The sequence below is a fragment of the Ammodytes marinus genome, assembly GCF_949987685.1.
Source record: "Ammodytes marinus genome assembly, chromosome: 23".
Taxonomy (NCBI): Eukaryota; Metazoa; Chordata; class Actinopteri; order Uranoscopiformes; family Ammodytidae; genus Ammodytes; species Ammodytes marinus.
This window is the reverse complement of record NC_137227.1, coordinates 22,080,024-22,099,939: the sequence shown is the minus strand read 5'-3', so window position 1 is coordinate 22,099,939 and position 19,916 is coordinate 22,080,024. Positions and strand designations below refer to the sequence as shown.

At 42.1% G+C, this 19,916-nt stretch overlaps 1 protein-coding gene across 1 annotated transcript; it reads right to left on the bottom strand.

Annotated features, from left to right (window-relative positions):
* Positions 1-795: 795 nt before the first annotated feature.
* On the bottom strand, positions 796-19,065 carry LOC307269147 (serrate RNA effector molecule homolog). Its single transcript, XM_080051991.1, has 23 exons — positions 18,973-19,065; positions 17,666-17,788; positions 17,003-17,113; positions 16,246-16,389; positions 15,726-15,786; positions 14,603-14,725; positions 12,611-12,785; positions 11,402-11,551; positions 10,796-10,935; positions 10,023-10,172; positions 9,368-9,494; positions 8,748-8,881; positions 8,403-8,464; positions 8,236-8,314; positions 6,867-7,031; positions 5,769-5,942; positions 4,816-4,969; positions 4,116-4,228; positions 3,229-3,309; positions 2,582-2,729; positions 2,019-2,117; positions 1,585-1,699; positions 796-1,148 (listed from the first exon to the last, which is right to left on the bottom strand). Exons 2-23 carry the CDS (start codon positions 17,782-17,784, stop codon positions 1,073-1,075), a joined length of 2,700 nt encoding a protein of 899 aa, XP_079908117.1. The 5' UTR covers positions 17,785-17,788; positions 18,973-19,065; the 3' UTR covers positions 796-1,072.
* Positions 19,066-19,916: the final 851 nt, after the last annotated feature.

The window sequence follows — 19,916 nt, the reverse complement described above, 5'->3', positions numbered from 1 at the left end:
CGCAATGTTATGATGAAATAAGAGAGTAAAGTATGTCCCAATAGTATGCGTACTGCATCCTAACTAGATTCTTTTTATCATCGGATGTAGTATGTAGAATAGAAAAAATAAAGAGTATGCGATTCGGAACGCAGGGAATGTGTCTGTCTCTTTGCTCTGCCTCTGAGCAAACAGTCAGAAAGGCATTTAGTTAGTAATTTAAACCCGAATCAATGGATAAATCTGGGTATTTTCACATGTGGGGATGACATAAAATTCAATCATTTCGCAGTCAAGTTTTGCCTTACGGCAGTGGCGAAGTGGGTAGGGTGGTCAACCGATAGATTGCATGCCGGGTAGGAGGTTCAGAGAGAACCTTGCATGAAAGCTACTGCCATCGGTGTGTGAACGTGGTAAGAAAGTATGAAGCGATATGGGCCTGAGAAAATCGGCTTAAAGGCGCTATGTAATTTAAGTCCATTTAACATTCCTGCATACAACTTGATTGCCGTCTGTGGGGGAGGGAGGGAGGCTGTGTCTGTGTCTGTGTGTGTGTGTGTGTGTGTGTGTGTGTGTGTGTGTGTGTGTGTGTGTGTGTGTGTGTGTGTGTGTGTGTGTGTGTGTGTGTGTGTGTGTGTGTGTGTGTGTGTGTGCTGTGGCATGTGGGTCAGTTCTAATCAGTCAGATATCTAGGATTGTAAATCTCCATAAACAAACACAAACAACTTTGAAAATGGAGGATAAAAAAACACACACGAGTCGTCTGTCTTCCTGTGTCTTTATTGGAAAAAGTTTAAATCAGATTATTTTCACCAGACAGCCGACAATTAGGTTGGTCCTGACACACACACATTCTCTCACTCACACACACACACACACACCCCCACATTCTCTCACACACTCACACACAGTCTCTCTCACTCACACACACACACAGTCTCTCTCACACACACACACACACACACACGCCTAACACAAGTGAGGGGGAGGGAAAAAAGACAACAATAAATGGTGGGAAGATGAAAAAAAAAAGTTAAAATAAAGTTGTTTAAAAATAAACACTGAACAACGGTGTGGTTTCTCTCCGTCCAGATTAAAAGAAGTCGAGATCATCTGGAGCGTCGAGGTCTCTGTACTCAATAATGGAGCGGGGGTCTCCTCTCTGCCCCCTAGACAGACAGACAGACAGACAGACACAAAGACAGAGAGAGAGAGACACACACAAAGTTACATATAAAGATTTACTTTATGGGCATTTTTTTGCGACCCGGGCTGGATTCTAACCCGGGTCTGCTGTGAAGAGGACTGAGACTATGCGGGGGAGGGGGTTTAACCACTACACCACGAGCGCCCCTCGTTGGATGATTACATTATTTTACTTTGCACACAGAATCAAAATTATTTCACAAAAACTACCAAACTGACTAGCCCCCCTGATGCTAGTAGTCAGTTGTGTTTATATACCTGTTGTGACCAGTGTGTATATACATATATGTATAAATATTAGTGTGTGTGTGTGTGTGTGTGTGTGTGTGTGTGTGTGTGTGCGTGTGTGTGCGTGTGTGTGTGTGTGTGTGTGTGTGTGTGTGTGTGTGTGTATTTTACCTGTTGTTGTTCCGCGGTTTGGGGGGGAAATTTCCTCCTCCTCCTAAATGACCTCTAAAGTTGTCATAGTTACCACGACCCGCCCCAAACTGGTTAGGGAAGGGAGGTCCTCCGCCTGTAACGCGCACACACACACACACACACACACACACACACACACACACACACACACACACACACACACACACACACACACACACACACACATTAATACAACACTTTGAAGACAGTTGCTGGATTATGAACAAAAATGTTTACATGGCATCTGGTGTTGTGTGTTACAATGCGGGTGTGTGTGCGTGTGTGTGAGTGAGTGAGTGAGTGAGTGAGTGAGTGAGTGAGTGAGTGAGTGAGTGAGTGAGTGAGTGAGTGAGTAGCGTGTGAGTGAGTAGCGTGTGTGTGTGTGTGCGTGTGTGTGTGTGTGTGTGTGTTACCAGGGAAGCCGGGCATGGGCGGTCTGACTCCAGGCGGATATCCCAGAAGACTCGGCTGCTGCTGCGACTGACCAGGAAAACCTTGAAGACCGGGAGGAGCTGAGAGCGAGAGAGAGAGAGAGTTAGTGTGTGTGCGTGTTGCTCTGTCTGTCTGTCTGTCTGTCTGTCTGTCTGTCTGTCTTTAGTCTATATATACAGTCATGGACAAAAGTGTTGGCACCTCTGGAATTGTGTCAGATAATGCACTGCTTCTCCCAATAAATGTTTGCAGGTACAAATGTTTTGGCATTAATATGTTGATGTTATTCGTTTGCAATGAAAAAAAAAAAAAAAACACATAAGTGAATCGACAAAAAGCCAAATCGGATATAATTTATTTGGTAAAAGACGTCAATGTGAGTCCATGACTGTATATAGTATAGTAAGCTGGTGCAGGGAGCCTGTCTGTCCGTCCGTCCGTCCGTCCGTCCGTCCGTCCGTCCGTCCGTCCGTCCGTCCGTCCGTCCGCCCGCCTGTCTTTAGTGTATAATAATATATATCATAGCATATTAAAGTATATTTACCTGGTGGAGGGGGGAGGGGCTTGTTCTCGGGCACCGCTGGTCTCTTTGCGTCCGACAGGAAGTTGTTGAAGAAAACCACTTCCTGTCTGACGGCGGACACTTTGTCTCCGTGTTTGTTCAGGATGTGTTTACGCACAAACTCTGGGGCCTAGACCACCACCACCACAACAACAACAACAACAACAACAACAGCTGTTAACATAGTAAAAGGGTCTAAGGGCAGAGGGCGTCATACTGTATGGAATGTAAAGCCCACTGAGGCAAATGTCTATTTGTGATATTGGGCTATACACATAAAACGGATTTGATTTGATTTAATATACACACACACACACACACACACACACACACAGAAAGAAAGAAGTTTTTAAAAAATGTAGATGTCGGAAGATTTAGATAAGTTGGAAAACGTAGTATAAAAGAAAATGATAAAAAAAAAGTAAAAATTGTAGAGGAAAAAAAACGCAAAAAAAGGTCTAAACAGACTAAGATCAATATGGTGGCAGCCCACGCACGTGCACACACACACAGACACACACAGACACACACAGACACACACAGACACACACACACACACACACACACACACACACACACACACACACACGCACACACGCACACACAGACACACACACAGGTTTACACACCTTGAACTTTTTCCCGCTCAAAGGACAAAGCCACTTGTCTTTACTGAGTTCCTGAGCGTTGGCAGCCAGGAACTTCTCCACCTGAGAGAGAGAGAGAAAAAAATAATCATAAGTTTTATTTTTGGCTTTTTCCTGTTACTCCCTTTACTACAATACATTCAACTTATACTCTATGGAGAGGGGGGGGGGCGCTAACCACTATAATACATTCTCTATATAGCGCTTTTCTAAAACTCTGTCCAAAGCAACAAAAAAGAGAAGAAAAACGAAAAACAGACAATTATGCACAAATTGATGGGGACGGGGGGCTTAGAGTCTGGAGCTACCCGCTCTGACACAGACAGACAGACAGACAGACAGACAGACAGACAGACAGACAGGTCTGAATGGCTGTGGGGGTTGGTAGGGTGTGAGGAGGACAGTGAGATGGGGGGGGGATATATTTATGGCACAACACCTCAAACAAACACAAGAGTTGCAGCAAGGTGACAGAATTCAGCCCAGACAGACAGACAGTCAGACAGACAGGGAAACAGACACATACAGACAGACAGACATGTAAACATACACACAGACAGACAGACAGACAGGTAAACATACAGACAGACAGACAGGTAAACACACAGACAGACAGACAGACAGACAGGTGAACAGACAGACAGATATACAGAGAGACAGAAACACATACAGACAGAGAGACAGAAACACATACAGACAGGTAAACAGACAAACACACACAGACAGGTAAACAGACACACAGACAGACAGGTTAACATACACACAGACAGACAGACGCACAGAGAAACACAAAGACAGACAGACAGACACACACACAGGGAAAGACAGACAGGTAAACAGACAGACGCACAGACAGACAGACGTCTCACCTCTTGCTCCGGGTCTTTCTTGCCCAGTCTCACTGCGTCTTCTTCACTCAGAGTTTCTGACACGGAGAGAAGAGGAGCCAGACGCTCCTCACACATACGCTGGTGTTCACTCACTGGAACACACACACACACACAACCACACACAGAGACACACACACACAACCACAAACACAGATACACCCACACACAGAGACACACACACACAACCACAAAACACACACACACACAAACACAGTAAAAAAAATATTATTCACTCACTGTCCAATAACAGCACAGCAACGTATTACATCACCACTTTTAAAAACTAGTGACAAACAGAGGGACTCGTTCCCCCAACGTTTAACGTCTAGGAGCAAGAAATCACTGAGATAAACCAAGAACAGTTTTAGCCTAAACTATACAGCTAATGTTTGTATCATTGAAAGCACAATGCATTCATATATCGCACCTATCTGCTGGACTACTAAGGTTCAAACATCTTAGAAGACCCTCCTTAGCCTTAACTTTGTAAGACAATTTCTAACTTGTTTATGTAAATGACCGTCTAACCCCTTCATGGGGTGTTAGGATGGCCTCGACTAGAGGAAAGGTGGCCGACCAATAATCATGAGGTCTCTGGTTTGATCCCCGGCACCTGACAGGAGGGTGTTTGTTGTAAAACTAGTGGTGGCTGCTATCACACGTGTGTGTGTGTGTGTACCTTCAGTAGCAGTGATCTTAGCAGTGGGTATTGGTCCCCTCACGTGGATCAGTCCACAGCGATGAGGCATCTCGTCTTCAGACGGATATTCACAGAAGTTATAATAATCTACAGAGTGAACCAGACGCAGGTACAGCAGCAGCCTGTCCAGAACCTACACACACACACAGAGAGAGCGAGAGAGAGAGAGAGCGAGAGCGAGAGCGAGAGCGAGAGCGAGAGCGAGAGCGAGAGCGAGAGCGAGAGCGAGAGAGAGAGAGAGAGAGAGAGAGACACACACACAGTAACAGAGATTAAACCAATGGAGTCAAGCGTTATCACACAGTGAGACATTAAAGGGACACTGTGTAATGTGACATCTTCAAGAAAGTTCTAGAATGCAACGCTCACTGGGTAACCCCAACCCTTTTGAATAATAACAGAAGCTACAGTGGCCTTCAAGGACAAGAACAATTCTAAAAAATGCACCTGATGACATTCCAAAAATATGGATTCCTCCTTAAGACTAAAGGCCTTTGCACACCGGGCGCGTTTTATTCGTGCGATTAATCCGTTAATTAACGAACGTAAACAGAGTCAATACAAGCTTCCACACCAGCGCCGTCATTTCGCATCGCGAATTTGCGTTTTTTATTTTTTCGAAATGAGTTCGATTTTTCTGGGACGTCGCTTCTAAAGTGAGACGCGACAAAATTCACATCTCAAAACATTCGCTTTTACGTTGCGTTTATTCGCGTCGCGCCCGGTGTGCAAAGGCCTTTACCCTCTCAACGTACAAAATGTAATATTAATATTTGTAATTCTCCGCTCAGGAGAATAATTCAGATTATTGGCAGAGGTGATTTTACACCAATGAGGACATATTTATGAATGAGGATATTGATTTTAGCAGATAAATTACTTCAAATGTTACACAGTGTCCCGTTAACATAATCATTCTTAGCTCCTCCCACCTTCAGCAGCGTGTCATCGGTCTCCACGGCGACGTCAGAGGAGGCGGAGTCTTTGGCGTCGCCGTCGCCATGCTCACCGTTGCCCCCGGAGACGCCCGTCAGCTCCTCCTCCTCGGCACTAACCTCCTCGATGAGGTAATCAGTTATGTTCTTCAGGACGGGGTTGGTCTCCATCTGACACACACACACACACACACACACACACACACACACACACACACACACACACACACACACACACACACACACACACACACACACACACACACACACACACACACACACACACACATTACTTATCCAGACTTGGGGAAAAAAATTCCATGCTTTTTATACTGTGTAGGAACTAGGGGTGTAACAGTACTAGGGCCCGACCGATATGGATTTTTGAGTGCCAATGCCGATACCTGACTCCACTCCAAACCTTATCTTTAATTTGTCTGTATTTTGTTTTCTTTTTCTATAAGTATGATTTCTATATGTTTGATGTAAAGTGTCTTTGAATGACCTCCAATAAAGCACTATATAAATTCTATATAATAACTATAGTAATATCAACTACTATTAACAGTCAAGAGATGACCAATGACTCTGCTATTGGTGTCAGGGGGAACTGTCAAGTGTGAATTAATCCAATGTATTACAACACACCTGCTGCTGCTGTTAATAGGCTATAACTTTAATGCTAGGCTACTTCCGGGGCAGCAATGCATCTCACTCAACATGATTGCTTGAATAAAAATGTTAATTTATTTATTTTTTTAAATCTGCAAAATCGGCCGCCATTTTACCGATATTTCGGAGATGTGCTATTATCGGCCTATTAAATCGGCCGTCCGATGTATCGGTCGGGCCCTAAGCAGTACACAGAAGGCACGGTTTGAAACTAAACATTTCTTAGCCGTTAGCGACGATTAAAGCATCAATAGGTAACTTTCCAAACAGTAATAGTAATAAAACATTTTCGGTCAGTCTAAAGGCCCGTTTACACCAAAGATTTGCAACGAGACAAAACAGTTTTAGAACGTCGCAGTGTGTGTCTGTCTGTCTGTCTGTCTGTCTGTCTGTCTGTCTGTCTGTCTGTCTGTCTGTTCTCACCTGTCCTTGCCACAGCGCCCCCTTGAGGTCCAGACTGTGCACTAGTCTGGCTGACAGTCGGATGTCGTTCCTCACCACCGGCTTGTGGTGCGTCAGGCCGTTAACGCTGCGCACGCGACGACACAAGTCTCTGTTCACCACCGGAGCCAGCTCACTGTCCTTCAGCTGAGAGTGGGACAGGGGGGAGAGAGGGAGGGAGGGAGAGGGAGGGAGGGAGGGAGAGGGAGGAAGAGAGAGGGGCACAGGGGGAACAGTTAGAGGGAGGGAGGGAGAGAGGGAGGGAGGGGGAGGCAGGGAGTGAGAGGGAGGGAGGGAGGGAGGGAGGGAGGGGGAGAGGGAGAGAGAGGGAGGGGGGAGGGAGGGAGGGAGAGAGAGAGGGAGGGAGTGTGCACAGTGGGATACATTAGAGGGAAGGAGGGAGTGAGAGAGTGAGGGAGGGAGTGAGAGAGTGAGGGAGGGAGTGAGAGAGTGGATACATTAGAGGGAGGGAGTGAGAGAGAGAGGGGCACAGGGGGATACATTAGAGGGAGGGAGTGAGAGAGAGAGGGGCACAGGGGGATACATTAGAGATGGTTACCTGCAGTGAACACCGAGTGTCTTATTTTGAAAATCAACCGGAGGTTTTATTGTTTTGTCGGCGTCTTTGTTCCTGTCTATCTCGATTAGAGCTGCAACGATTAATCGATGAATCGATTATTAAAATAATCGCAAACTATTTTGATAATCGATTAATCGTTTCGAGTAATTTTTGAATAAAAAAATTCCAAATTCTCTGATTTCAGCTTCTCAAATGTGAATATTTTCTGGTTTCTTTAATCCTATTATGACAGTAAACTGAAATATCTGTGTGTTTTGGACATAATACATTTGAGGACGTCAACATGGGCTTTGGAAAATTGATCAACATTTTTCACCATTTTCTGACATTTTACGGACCAAAACACTAATCGGTTAATAATCGATTAATCGAGAAAATAATCGACAGATTAATCGATTATAAAAATAATCGTTAGTTGCAGCCCTAATCTCGATGTGTTCTGTGCAAAATTGATGCGGTGAGCTCCGGCATCCAGCAGAAATAGAAGCAGTACGTATTTCAGCGGAGAGCTGGAGCAGCAGCGGAGCAGAGAGACGGTGCAGCGGACGTGGTGGAAACTCACCCACTGACTAAAGTGAAAAATGCTGCCGTGCTGGAGCGGGGAAGGACCGGAGAGGCAGCCGGTGGAATTCGGCCTGTGTGTGTGTGTGTGTGTGTGTGTGTGTGTGTGTGTGTGTGTGTGTGTGTGTGTGTGTGTGTGTGTGTGCGTGTGTGTGAGTGTGTGTGTGTGTGTGAGTGTGTGAGTGCGTGCGTAGAGGTGTGTGTATTTACCCTGATGTTCTGAAGGTTCCAACATGTTTCCTTAATGTTCACACTGCGGTCAAACGTCACCCAGCAACGTCTAAAGAACCTGAACATTCACAACACACGAACATTAAAACCAAAACGCATTCAGAAAACATTCAGGATATTACATTCTTCTCCTTATCGATTCTCACCTCCTCTCAGGCTGAGGGTCGGACAGCGCCACACGCAGGAAGCCAGTGTACCTGCGACACAACTACACACACACACACACACACACACACACACACACACAATGTTAGTACTAGACACTGGGATAGATGGGGGTGTGTGTGAGTGACTGAGTGAGTCAGTGCGTTTACATGCAGACTCTCTGAAAGGCCATGTATACTCAGACAAAATACACGGTCCGTTCGAGGGTCAAAATCAGTATATGGCTTAAAACATTTTAGTTGTGCCATGGAAACGCACTGAGTGAGTGAGTGTCTCTCCCTCCCTGTGTGTGTGTGTGTGTGTGTGTGTGTGTGTGTATCTCTTACAGCGGTGATGTCGTCCTTAGAGACCTCAGGTGGAATGCTTCGTATGAACAGTGACGTCGTGAGGTGAAGGGGGCGGGGTTTAGCCGGAGCCTCTTTCTCTCTCTCCTTCACTCGCTCTTTACGCCGCTCTGACACTAACACACACACGGAGAGAGAGAGAGACAGAGAGACACACACACACACACACACACACACACACACACACACACAGGAAGAGAGACACACACGGACACACACAGATACAGACAGAGGTAGAGAGAGAAAGAGCGAGTGAGAGAGACACACACATGGAGAGACACACACACACAGGGAGAAAGACAGACACACACACACAAACACACACACACACACGGAGGGAGGGGGAGAGAGTGAGACACAAACACACACACACACACACACACACACAGGGAGAAAGACAGACAGACACACACAAGGAGGGGGGGGGGGAGAGAGACACAAACACACACACACACACACAGAGACACATACACATTAGAAACAGTTCAGTAGTAAACTTCTACCTAATTGTAACTAAGTGAATTTACTCAAGTATAGTTTCTGTCTCTATGTGCGTCGGCATCAATTAATAAAGTTTTCTAAATTGAATTCCTTGTCGTTACCATCGGCCCGGTGGTCGTCCTCATCCTCCTTCTCCTCCTCTTCCTCCTTCTCTCCATCCGAGGAGTCGGACTCCGAGGCGCTGCCCTCCCCACTGTCCACAGACTCACTGCGCTTACGCTTACGGCCCTGGAAGAGAGAGAGAGGAAGAGAGAGAGAGAGAGAGAGAGAAAGAAAGAAAGAAAGAAAGAAAGAAAGAAAGAAAGAAAGAAAGAAAGAAAGAAAGAAAGAAAGAAAGAAAGAAAGAAAGAAGAGAGAGAGAGAGAGAGAGAGAGAGAGAGAAAGAAAGAAAGAAAGAAAGAAAGTTCAAATATAAATATATATATTAGCAAAAATAACCCACTGACACACACACACAAAAATAACACTAACTGATCAAATTGATGAAATGCAAGCCGATGAAATTAAAATTGTATTACAGTATATTATTTTTAGAGAGAACACAGGAGGTTAGCTTGCACACACACACACACACACACACACACACACACACACACACACACACACACACACACACACACACACACACACACACACACACACACACACACACACACACACACACACACACACACACACACACACAGTAAACAGTCAAATATTATGTACACAGAAACCAGACCCTATCCCTCCCTCCCTCCATCCAAACAGACTCACTTTCTTCTTGGTCTTCTTGTCCTCCTCCTCGTCCTCCTCTCCTTCCTCTTTCTTCTCCTCCCCCTCTTCCCCCTCTTCCTCTTCACTCTTCTCTTCTTCATCTTCATCCTTCTCCTTCTCTCCGTTCTGCTTGGACTCACCGTCACCGTCCTGAATGAATAAACAATAAAGATTTTATTAAACATTCAGCTCCATTATGCAAGTCAAATCCAGAGTCCTGAATCAAATCAAAAACTTTATTTACAAAGCATTTTTCACACACACAAAACGGAAACACAAATGGAAATAAATAGTAAAGAAAAAAAAACTATATATTAAGGGAAATATAATTAAGGAACTATTTTTGTATTACACAAGTCTCTTAAATGTTTTATATTGAAAAACTACTGAAAAAATTAAGAAATTACTATGAATCAACAACAACTATGAAATGAATAAAACACACCCAAGAAAAAAAAAATAATATTTTACTAAAATAAAATAAAATAAAATAAAATAAAATAAAATAAAATAAAATAAAATAAAATAAAATAAAATAAAATAAAATAAAATAAAATAAAATAAAATAAAATAAAATAAAATAAAATAAAATAAAATAAAATAAAATAAAATAAAGTAAAGTAAAGTAAAGTAAAGTAAAGTAAAGTAAAGTAAAGTAAAGTAAAGTAAAGTAAAATAAAATAAAATAAAATAAAATAAAATAAAATAAAATAAAATAAAATAAAATAAAATAAAAAATAATAAAAAATAATTTATACAGTGACCTTGCCCACCTTTTCTGTCTCTTTCATCTCTGTCTCTGCCCCGGCTGGTTCCTCGGTGGGACTTTTAGGAGATTCTGATTCTGGTTCAGCGATTTCCTTTTTTGGGCTTGGAGCGTCCGGGCTCTTATCCCCATCGGCTCCCTTTAGTCCTGGACCAAAATACAAAATAATAAATGTGTTACAAAGAGAAGGCCCCCCGTTTAGACCAGGCATCAACTAACAGTTCATTAATGTTCCCTTATTGTAAAGTGTTACCGAAATTTTCATGTCCTATAGTAGAACATTTTTAATAAATTTCTTGTTGTTAGCATTAGTATTGTTTAGCATCTAGTTTTAGTTTATGGTGTGTATGTGTGTGTGTGTGTTTATAACGGGGTTTTGTAAGCACCTTGTAGGCTGCTTTTGTTGAAGCATGACACAATAATACAATTCAAAATCAATCAATCATACCAGATCAATATTGCAAATAAGAAACTGTTCTTAATGTTTTTATCTGGAAAAATAAAGGTTAAATAAAAAATAAAATTAAAAAAAATTATGATGTACCTTGTAGGCTAGGCATATTGTTAAAGCATGGCACAATAATACAATTAAATCAATCAATCGATGACATACCTGTGCTTCCATCTGCAGTATTGGTGCTGGTGCTAGCGCTGGTGCTAGCGGTAGCGCTGGTACAGGGTTCCCCGGCCGAGGCAGCAGGGGCGGACGGGACCTCGAGCACCTGAAGATCAAAGTCTGTTCCTCCTTCCATCTTTATCACAGCTGGAGAGAGAAAGACTTCATTACCCACAAGCCACTGCAAGCTGATAGCAGTGTGTCAATACACCACACATTTAATGAGTGCTGGATATCAGACAGAAACACTTTAAAAATGTAATTAAATTCATCCCTACGGCAGACAGGGGAAATTTTATTTGTTAAAAAAAAATGTTGTGGTAGAATCTTTAAAAGTAGCCTAACCCGGATATGCCAAGAAGAAAATTGCAATCAGTGCACCCCTAGTTTCACCCCCATGTCTCCCTGTGTTTTTGTGTGTCTGTGTCTGTGTGTCAGTATCAGTAGCTTGATAATAGCCGGGGCTATAGTAAAACCTTAAACATGTTTTGGGAATTTTATCTTTTGAACACTAACGGAAAAGAGTTTTTTTTTCAAGTTTCAAAACTTTAAATTGCCCCTTCCTGCTTCCAATCTTATTTTATGTATTACATTTTTGGTACCAATTCCTTTTTGCTTGAATTTTATTTCCATTCATGTGAATTGTCTATACTGGAAAAATGCCTTGTTTGTCTTTTATAAAAAATATATTTTAAACTTTAAAATGTTCGAGCGTCCAGTAGTTTGATGATAGCCGGTAAACAGCATAATCCAGATAAACCAAGAATAAAATAGTCTGTACTGGAAAAATGCCTTGTTTGTCCGTATAAGTAAACTTGTTACATTTTGTCTTTTGTTTTTTTAAACTTTAAAAGGGACACTGTGTAACATTTTAAGTAATTTATTAGCTAAAAATCAAAATTCCTAAATATGTCCTTATTGGTGTAAAATCACCTCTGCCAATAATCTGAATTATCCTCCTGAGCGGAGAATTAAAAATATTAATGTTACATTTTGTACATTGAGCGGGCAAGTCTTATGGAGGCATCCATGTTTTTGGAATGTCATCTGGTGCATTGTTTAGAATTTAGAATTGTTCTTGTCCTTGAAGGCCACTGTAGCTTGTTATTATTACCCAGGGAGCGTTGCATTCTAGAACTTTCTAAATGATGTCATATTACCCCCAGATGTCATATTACCCCCAGTGCCCCTTTAAATTGTCCCTACCGGCGTCCAGTAGCTTGATGATGGCGGGCGCGTGCTCCATGTCCAGAGAGAGGTTTTCCATCCAGCTCTCGTCCATCAGAAACAGAAACACGGACAGACGCGACTTCAGCGCCGCCAGAGACTCCGCCCTCCTCGCTGTGAGGTCATCAGGGTGGAACTTAGAACGGAACCACTCCTGGGGAAATATTAAATAAAAATGTAATTATATTAAAAATAGAATGGCAGTTAATAAACTAAAGAGACGAAAAAATTAAAAACGAGGGATTTATTTTAAATTTCAAATTAAAATAAAATAAAATGCCACTCATATTGTTTCATATATAAATATGCAAGTTTAAAAAAATAATTTAAAAAAATAATAATATGCAGTCTTAGAACGGAACCACTCGGATAAATAATAAATAAATAAAATAAATGTAAATATGGCAGTTTAATAATAAAAATAAATTATATATATATATATATTTACATTTACCAGTTTAAAAACTAAAGAGAAAAAAAAAGTATAAAAAATATATATTATTTTAAAATATTTTTTTTAAATATATGTACATTTGCCAGTTTAAAAACAAGGAAAACATTGTAATATTAAAAATAATTAATAATTATAATAATAATAAAATAATAATTTTAAAAACGGAAAAAAAGTATATAGGGGAAGGTGGGGTGATTTGTGCAACTTTTTACTCAAAGTGATTTTAAAGTGAGGCCTTGACAGTTATGTCTCCAACTCAAATATGTACATATATTTCAGGATGTTGTGCATCCCTGGCAATAAAAACTTTGGATCTGGAATAAACTGTTTAAGAAATATAGCTTTCGGAAAAAAAGTTGTCTTGTCGCACAAATCACCCCACGTAGTGGGGTGATTTGTGCGTCATTGTGTCACAATGACAAAGTCACCATCATCATCTTTCTGGCCATCTGAACTCTCATCAGTGGTGTCGTTAAGTGGAATTGAGATGTCACTCTCTCCTGAGCTACTGTAGACTATCACTTTCTTTTGGTGACCAGCGTATACAGCCATGCCACTGGCACAACTCTCAGAAATGTACTTTGCACTAGTTGCTCCGTGCTTGTGGAACCAACTGCCACCTGACAAATGTGATTCCCCCTACATTTCTGCCTTTAAATCAAGGCTCAAAACCCATATGTACACCCTGGTGTTTCCTCCCCATTAACCTCTGCACTACTTACTTACCTCTGCACTACTATCTGTGTTTATGTGGATGTATGGGCTTTACGTCTTTTATTTTGGTTATTGTTATTTTACCTTCATTGTTTACCTACTGAATGCACTATGTACAGCACTTTGGACAGTGCAAACTGTCATAAATGTGCTTTTATAAACACATTTTACTTACTTACTTACTTATAACTCACCCAGGCCCTTGCGCACAAATCACCCCATCCCCAGAATTTTGGATAATAGGCATGATGCAGCAATTTAGGGTTGACATTGTGCTAACTATATAGACTCAAAGTGTAGCATACCAAAGCACTAAAACATGTGTCAAATGTTTTCAAACGTGTCTATAATTGTTCAGACACAATAATCAAAAAACCCTGATCATGGAAATTTTACTTTGAAAGGCAAAACACAGTTTTTTGAGCTTAAATGTGCTTATATCTTATTCCTTGTGTCTCCCTTCTTTACAGGATGAGTCAAATGGATGGCTCTTCTTAAATATGTGGTCACATTTCCAATTTCTTCCACGGTTTTCTAGAAACAAGGGGTTTTGCAACTTCCAAAATGCACAAATCACCCCACCTTCCCCTAAATAAAAATAAATAAAAATAATCCTATCTAAATCCCTTTGCCTGTTATTTGTTTGTGTGTTGTGAAAACAAAATAAAAAACTGCAAAAAATAAATTGTGAAAATTAAAAAATTAAAATTAAGATAAAATGTATTTAAACATGCAAGTTTAAAAACTAAAAGATAAAATAAATAATAATAAAATAAATAATAATAATCGTCTAAGCCTCGTGCCTGGTCCTTGTGTTGTAGGAAGAAGTCTTGAAGCTGCTGCCGCCTGAAGTCTTCTTTGTACTGGTTGTATCTCTTCACTGACTCTGTCTCGTCAACACTGTCCTCCATGTTCAACAGGAAATCCTGGGGAACGCAAAGAATGAGTATGAACACTAGTAGCTCTCACACACACACACACACACAGGGAAAGTACAGAAGGAGCAGGTTATCCCCCCCCCCCCCCCCCCCCAACGGATATCCAGGTTTAATCCAAGACCTTACAGTAAATCCTAGGGAACGTAGAGAATAAGTCAGAAAATCCCCAAACTTTCTACTATTTAGTCTCACTGTCCTCCATGTTCAACAGGAAATCCTGGGGAATAAGTATGAACACTAGGGCTGAAAAAGAATCATCAGACCTTTTTTTTGTTCACATTTACGCTGGTGCGATGTTTTATTTTGAAAGAGTCAAACCGGGAAATGGTGAAACTACAGTGAATGCCGCTGATATGACTGTCATAGTCATACCAGCAGCATTCACTGACCCTGCGTTCCGAATCGCATACTCTTTCTTCTTTCTATTCTACATACTACATCTGGCAATAAAAATAATCTAGTTAGGATGCAGTAGGCATACTATTGGGACATACTTTTACTTGTTTATTTCATCCTAACATGGCTCCTTGATCTTGCCTCTTGCTTTTATATCCGTCACATCCCCGTTTGTTTTCATATGGAGGCTTCGTCGATGTGACGTCACTTCACGTGCGCACCGGATTGTGGGTCAGAATCGCCCAAATAGGATGCTGTTTTCAACAATAACAATCTTGGCCAGATGTAGTAGACATCCAGGTCTTTCTAACCATCCTAAATCTGGCCACAAGAATCGGGACATCCTAAATCTTTTTTCTACATACTATATAGTAGAAAGTATGTGATTCGGAACGCAGAGTCTGTATTTCTCTATCAGTTAAGGCAGAGAGACTCGAGAGAGACGCGCTGGCAGGGCCGTCAGAGGTTAGATGTGTGGGGCTGTAGTGTGTTAATACGGTCGCCGAAAAAAATTCAGAGGGGGGTTGTGGCTAGGGGTGTAGTGGTAAGACTATTATGGAGTGTGTGTGTGTGTTTAATGTGTTTCACTGACCTTGAAGCTCCTCATGGTGGGGGGGCCCGGGGGAGGGAGATCGGGGTCCATCATACCCAACCTGAACACACATCCACAGAATCAAGACATGTCAAGATTTCCACATTTACATTTACACAGGCTAGACTCTGTAATCTGGTATGAATCATCCCCAGATATGCCCAGAAACACTGCCTAATGAAAGGAGGATTTAGCTAGACACACACACACAGTGTCTCTCTCTCTCTCTCTCTCTCACACCCACACACAGTCTCTCTCTAACCCACACACACAGTCTCTCTCTCTCACACACAAACACAGAGTATCTCTCTCTCTCTCACACACACACACTCACACAGTCTCACACACACACACTCACACAGTCTCACACACACACACACACACACACACACACACACACACACACACACACACACACACACACACACACACACACACACACACACACACACACACACACACACACACACACACACACACACACACACACACACACACACACACACACACACACACTGACCTGGCCTGCAGTGTGTGTGCGGCGGGGTGCGGGTGCATGTGAGGATGGTCGTGGTGCCAGCCCTGAGGCATCGGCCCGGGAAACGGAGCCCCGCCCCCTCCATACGGCATCTCATAGCGGTATGGCTCGCCCCGGTGGTCGTCCCTGGAAACACAACAGATACATTTCATTTAGTTTTTCATTTAACCATTATTTAACAATTGAGGGTGTGTGTGAGAGAGTGAGAGTGAGTGTGTGTGAGTGTGTGTGTGAGTGTGTGAGTGTGTGTGTGTGAGTGAGTGAGAGAGTGAGAGAGAGTGTGAGTGAGTGTGTGTGTGTGTGTGTGAGTGTGTGTGTGAGTGTGTGAGTGTGTGTGTGTGAGTGAGTGAGAGAGTGAGAGAGAGAGTGTGAGTGAGAGAGTGTGAGTGAGTGAGTGAGTGAGTGAGTGAGTGAGTGAGTGAGTGAGTGAGTGTGTGTGGTCCTCCCTGGGAAATACACTAGTTAAATTTTTAGTTTCTAATTTTTTCATTTAACCTTCATTTACAGGTGAAACTCGAAAAATTAGAATATATATTATGCAAAAGTTCATTTATTTCAGTAATTCAACTTAAAAGGTGAAACTAATATATTATATAGACTCATTACATGCAAAGTGAGATATCGCAAGCCTTTATGTGTTATCATTTTGATTATTATAGCTAACAGCTTATGAAAACCCCAAATTCAAAATCTCAGAAAATTTGAATATTACATGAAATCAGATGAAACAGACACTCACCAGTCTCTCCTCATGCGTTTGTGTTGAGGGCTGATGTGTCTGGGAGGAGAAAACCTTTCTCTGCGTCCGCGATCGTAATCCCTCCTCCGCTCTCTGCCACGGTCCCAGTCCCTACACACACACACAGACAGAGACACAGACACACACACACACACACAGAGACACACGCACGCACACACAAAGAAAAAAAACACAATTAAACATTTAGACAGCGATATAGAGTGGCTGCCATTAAAACTAAATGAGTGAAAGTACAATATAGCTGAATTAAAACAGTTACAGGTAGAGTTTGGCAGATTTAAGATAATATGTCTGTGTTAAAGGATATGAAGGTATTATAAAAGCCCAGTGTCAATAGAGTCGCTAAAAGTGCTCCTATTTCAGATATCTTAATCATACGGTTCAATTAAGTAAAAATAAAAACTTCCCTGTAGTGGTCACACTTTTAGCACATCTTGAAAAAGTCACAATTGCCACCACGTTGAATAATCGGCTGATCAGACGTTTTACAAAATCAGCAGTCAGGATGGGTGTGTTAGTGAGTCTTACTATGTGTTTGATAGACAGACAGACAGACAGACAGACAGACGGACAGATGGACAGATGGATAGATGGATAGATGGATAGATGGATAGATGGATAGATAGATAGATAGATATTAACCTCTCTGGCCAGTCCTCTCTCCTCCTGTCTTCTCTGTCTCTCGATCGCTCCATGTCGCTTCGTTCTCTACGGAACTTGTCCCGCCGCCGCCGGTCAAACTCATCGTCGCTGTCTCCCATTGGACTAAACACACACACATGGAGAGAGATGCACACACACACACACACACAGAAACACACAGACAGACACACAAAGACAGACACACACACAGATATATATATAGAGAGAGAGAGAGAGAGAAACACATAGAGAATGACACACACAGACAGACAGACACAGAGAGAGAGAGGGACAGACACACACAGAGACACAAACACACACACAGAGACAGAGAGAGAGAGAGAGAGACGCACACACACACACAGCAAGAGAGACAAACACACAGAGAAATAGAGACAGACAGATACACACCCGCACGCACACACACACACATCGAGAATGACACACACAGAGAGAGAGAGAGAGAGAGAGAGAGAGAGAGAGAGAGAGAGAGAGAGAGAGAGAGAGAGATACACAGGCACACACACACAAAATATGATGGACAACCGTCAGAACATTGAATTGGGAAAATGGATATGAATAATGTTTGGTCAAAATCAGTGAATATCTCCTCATGATCCGCTACCTGTCTGTACTGTGTGTGAACTGAAAGAATATCCAGTGCAACTTACAGAGTCTAAGCACTGTAAGCCCCTGTTTATTGCATTACAGTTTACAGAGACTAGGCTGTGTATTAACACTGTCTGACACACACACACACACACACACACACACACACACACACATACACATACACACCGGACAGGTCGCAGATAGTAAGGAGACGTCCACTGATTTTGACAACAGGCATTCTCCAGAATTGCTGATTCCACCTTTATTATAATAACTTAGTTATTTATATGGACCAATATTACAATCATAGAAGTATTATTGTTTTATCTTAGCTTGACGTCATTAGTAACTGAGAAGCCACAACAACCGAAGACATTGTTTCACCTTAAATGGCTAAATATGAATCAAATGCTTTACTTATTGAACTTATTATGAACCCTAAGATGTTTAGTTATCTGTGTGTTCCAGTGGAATAGATGAAAACTAACGAGAAATGTCATTTAACCAGAAACAATCGTTAAAAGTTTAGTTTGAGCCGAACGAAGCTAACAGCGGCTAGTTAGCTTCAGTTAGCATATTGAGCTAGCCCAGCGTGGTAGCGCAGCCACAGTAGGCACTCCTATCTGTGTTTTAGCGTTGATTTAAAGGCGTAGCAAGAAATAAACGTGATACGGGTGATAGATGTGAGTATTTACCTGAAGCTGTGTTGCTTATAAAACGAGAATTAGCGCCGAAACAACCACAACAAACACAACAACACAACCGTCCCGCCGCCGCTCGCCGACAGCAAAATGAACTCTCGCGAGAGTTCAGACGGTCTTTGTGTCCGCTGAGGTTTCAGGTGGCGCTGAAATAAACGCCGCCCCCTAAAGGTAAGGAGGAGAACTGCAGCCGCACACACGAATTTAACAGCAGGTTTATATTCCATTGAAAAAGGCGGAATGTTATTTAAAAGTTAAAATAGAATAGAATAAGGTCTTACGCATATAGCCTGTATAGTGGGCGTCACACACACACACACACACACACACACACACACACACACACACACACACACACACACACACACACTGCAGTGTTCAACAGGCAGCTCTGATAGGCTTATTATTAGGATTACACTTCTATCTTGTGTGTGTGTGTGTGTGTGTGTGTGTGTGTGTGTGTGTGTGTGTGTGTGTGTGTGTGTGTGTGTGTGTGTGTGTGTGTGTGTGTGTGTGTGTGTGTGTGTGTGTGTGTGTGTGTGTGTGTGTGTGTGTGTGTGTGTGTGTTATTAGGGCTAAACTGCTGACTGAGAGGGATCAGAGGAACATCTCATTAATCTGGCCCCCTCACACTCTCGTCTTCACACCGACAATGGAGTCAGTTTAAAATGCCGATACCGCAGTGTTGCTAAGTTACAATTTATATAATATATTTGACAACGCAGAAAAAAACTTCAAAACAGAAAGATGGAGGGGATTTCGATGGACTGTTTGTGGATTTAAGACGCGTTGCATTATCAACTGACTGGTGAGTGATTTGGACATTATTTTGACGAGATATGAAATACAAAATACGGTAGGTAACACTTAACAATAAGGGTACACTAATTAACGGTTAATGAATGCCTATTAAGCATTACGTAAGTGTTAATGCTTCG

Bases quoted from the DNA above. Each gene is read 5' to 3' on its own strand.
- LOC307269147 (XM_080051991.1), bottom strand. From the start codon at position 17,784: ATGGGAGACAGCGACGATGAGTTTGACCGGCGGCGGCGGGACAAGTTC. The intron at 14,726-15,725 runs GTCAGTGAAACA...TGCGTTCCCCAG, and splicing joins CCACCATGAGGAGCTTCAAG to GATTTCCTGTTGAACATGGA. The intron at 12,786-14,602 runs GCACGAGGCTTA...ATATTTCCCCAG, and splicing joins TCCTACAACACAAGGACCAG to GAGTGGTTCCGTTCTAAGTT.